This window comes from Carlito syrichta, unplaced genomic scaffold (genome assembly GCF_000164805.1).
Source record: "Carlito syrichta isolate Samal-C Ts95f unplaced genomic scaffold, Tarsius_syrichta-2.0.1 Scaffold100614, whole genome shotgun sequence".
NCBI classification, from domain to species: domain Eukaryota; kingdom Metazoa; phylum Chordata; class Mammalia; order Primates; family Tarsiidae; genus Carlito; species Carlito syrichta.
In genome coordinates, this window is record NW_007044710.1 from 74,568 (window position 1) to 78,123 (window position 3,556).

The 3,556-nt window shown below is 42.0% G+C and overlaps 1 protein-coding gene across 1 annotated transcript in view; it reads right to left on the reverse strand.

Moving 5' to 3' along the window:
• Positions 1-200: 200 nt before the first annotated feature.
• CUNH11orf54 (chromosome unknown C11orf54 homolog) overlaps positions 201-3,556 on the reverse strand; it is a 28,348-nt gene continuing 24,992 nt past the window's right edge. Inside the window, exon 8 of the mRNA XM_008064061.2 lies at positions 201-350. Within this exon, the coding sequence (XP_008062252.1) occupies positions 204-350 (147 nt within the window). The 3' untranslated portion in view covers positions 201-203. The remainder of the gene's footprint in view (positions 351-3,556) is intronic.

A 3,556-nucleotide genomic window follows, 5' to 3' on the forward strand; every position in this document is an offset into this window, starting at 1 on the left:
AGTCTTGCTCTGTTTCCAAGGCTAGAGTGCAGTGGCATGATATGGCCACCACAGCCTTGACCTGCTGGGCTCAGGTGATCATTCTGCCTGAACCACAGGCATGACCAACTCACCTAGCTAATTTCTTATTTATTGTAGAGACGAGGTCTCACCAAGTTGCCCAGGCTGGTCTCGAACCCCTGGTCTCAGGTAATCCTCTCACCTCAGCCTCCCAAAGTGCCAAGATTATAGGCTTGAGCCACCGTGCCTGGCTTGGATGACAGTTCTTCTTTCAGGTTTATTTGTCCTCTTCCTGGCAAAAAAAGTCTGGCTGCCTTTCTCTTGTAGTCAGTAGGAACGGGAGGCAGAGTCTAGAGGAGAAGGGAATGTATTTCTGCAACCAGGTCACAGGGAAAGGGTCTTAGTTGGTATTTATACCTACATTTTATTGCCCTTCACCCATGACCAAATCAAAATTAACATCAAAAGAAGAAGACCTGCTATTTTAAACAAGTTAGCTTGGTACCCTTAGATAGGAGAATCAAAACAATCAAAAGATGATCTGTTACTTCAAATAAGTTCCCTTGGTACATTTAGATAAACAGCTCAGAAACAAACGTGAAATGCAAGAAGTCCCTATTCCAGAGTCCTGGCCTATTACGGTCTGAATGTGTTTTTTAGGTTTGGAAAGATGGTGCCAAAAAAATATATACACTTTAACTGAATCCCTAGAGGGTAGTGCAGCAAGAGGGCATGGAAGCGTCACACTCCTCTCCGCATGCCTTTCCTAAGCTTTTCTTCCATCTGCCTGTTCATCTGTATTATATCTTTTATTAAATTGGGAAATGTAAGTAAAGTGTTTCTCTGAATTCTATGATCTGCTTTAATGAAATTAATAAAACCTGAAGGGGGGGCAGAGAAACCCCAATTTATAGTGGTTTGGTCAGAAGCACAGGCCACAACCCAGGGCTTGTGATTGGCATCTGAAGTGGGGGTCGTCTTAGGGGACTGATTGAATTTAATTCTAGGACACTCAGCTGGTGTCTGCTGGATAATTGCTTGGTATTTGGGGAAATCCCCCAGGCATCCAGCCACAGAAGCATTCTGTGCTGTATTGAGTAGGTGTGTGAGTAGGAAAAGCACATTATTTTATTTTGTTGTGTCTGATAGATTCTGTGAATGTATCTGGTCTCCAAGTTTTTTGAATTGTGCTTATCAGTAAAAAAATTTTGTGCTAAATTCCTAACACTGGATATGTACACAAACAGGCAGGGCTCAAGCCTGTCATCCCAGCACTTTGGGAGGTCGAGGCGAGAGGACTGCCTGAGCCCAGGGGTTCGAGACCAGCCTGGGCAACTTGGCAAGACTTCATCTCTACAATACACCAAAAAATTAGCTGGGTGTGGTGGTGCACACCTGTGGTTTCAGCAACTTGGAAGGCTGAGGCAGAAGGGTCGCTGGAGCCCAGCAGGTCAAGGCTGCCATGGTGGTGAGCATGCCACTGCACTCAAGCCTGGGTGACAGAGGGGGACTCCGACTCAAAAAAAAAAAAAAAAAAAAGAAATGTACGCAACATAGAAGGATGAAATGAGACATATAAACAGACGTCCCGATGTCCTCCACCCCCGGGGGTGTCCTGTGTGCTTGCTGTTCGTGCAACCCACTTGGGAGGACACGGACGTCAGAGGTAAGGGGGCACTGGGATCTGTGGTCAGGAAAGAGGCTCAGGATTTTGGGTGATCCCCATGTCTGAGATCAGACCTGAAGTCTGTAATAAAGACTGGTTCTATTTATGGAGCTTGTAGACAGCTTTTAAGCCTTACAGCACTCCTCTTCGTTTTCTGCGCCACCCTTAGGCAAGCGAAGAAAGCCTGGGTGCTCCTTTCTTTGACACCCTTGGGAAATCCAAACCACATGCAGGAACTATCATTCTGGCACTAGTCCCAACCACCTAAAAGTTCCAAGCCAGGCAGTCCCTTCAGGTCCCCTCCTTTCGGTCCTGTCAATAAATTCTGCTTTCAAAAAAAAAGAAAAACCCAAGCCAGTCTCCTTTCCTGGTCTCTCAAGCCATTTTTGGACCTGCTGTCTTCTCTTCCCAGAAAGCTTCATTTTGTGAATAACAAACCCTTTCCTAATTATTGGTGTGGGGGGGGGGCTTTAGCAGTGTTGACCTCTGAACTAATTTTGGGTGAGAAATGTATCCTCAGTGTAGGATGGCCACAGAAAAATAGCATTCTCCTTCATAGTCCATCCCCTGCTTGGTTTCTCTTCATAGCACTTAGTACCATTTGACGTATTTTATTGTTTGTCTTCTCCCACCAAAAAGATGTCCAGCATCTAGCGAAACGTCTGGCATAATCATCTGAGTGCCTACTTTGCTAGGTCCTGCTAAAGGCACTAGTGCTACTACAGTCATGAACTTGTGCCCTCATGGAGTGTACATTCCAGAGGGCAGGGTAGGTGCTCAACACAAAGCACATGTTAAAGAATATTAATATTACTTTTGTCTAGAATTAAGGTGCTAAAGTTAATATCGTATCATGAATATAAGTTTTTTATTATTTTGGCTTCAAAATAGTGCTTATTTAAAAATAACATTTAGGAATTTATACTCACAAGACATACTAACATCTAAAGTAGACAATCAAAAGACATTATTTGAAGATTATATGCTTAGTACAAAAGAGCACCTAAATTTGCATATTAGCAAGATTGGCATTAGCAAAGTTAGAAAGTTGATTTCTCGCTAATGATTACTATTAAAAAATTGAGGAAAATTTCACAGTAAATTTTACAACCAATAACATGAAGGCTAGTAGTCATGTTTAGCAATAGCCTGACTTATGAATTAAAGTACGCTCACTTCAGTGTTGTACTTTGATGCTATTCTTTTTCCTTCTCATCTTACAAATAACCAACAAGATATAAACTGCTTACAAGTGGCTATCCAAACAAGGGATCACGGATAACCAACTAGTTGCTAATGTTTGTGAAAGGCAAACTGCAAACTTGTATGGTTGAACTATCACCACAAGAGTAAAGGGCTCCCTCTACCACCTTGTTCCATAAAAAAAGTATACTCTGATCTCTAGAATGGATTTTTAAAATTCAGTACAAAGATTCAACAACTATCAACATTTCTTTTTTTTTTTTTTTTTGAGCCAGGGTTGCAAGGGAATGCAGTAACACAGACCATGGTTCACTGCAGACTTGACCTCCTGGGGTCAGGCAATATTCTGCCACAGCCTCCTGAGTAGCTAGGACTACAGGCGTGTGCCACCATGTCTGGCTAATATTTCCTAATATTCAGAAACATCCATTTAGCAGTTGTGAGACTAATTTTTAAAATTAAGTAATGTTATACAGATGTAAGTTATTACTATTAAATAGGAATGATTCCTGATCATGTTTATATTTGAGGTACAAACAGACTGATTTTGCTGATATTAGAGAAAGTTGGCTCAATAAATGTACATAAGAAAATTTTTTTTTTTTTTTTTTTTTTTTAGTTGGAGTTTTACTCTGTCGCCCAGACTGGAGGCAGTGGCCGCTCCCGGCCACTGCAACCTCGACCTGG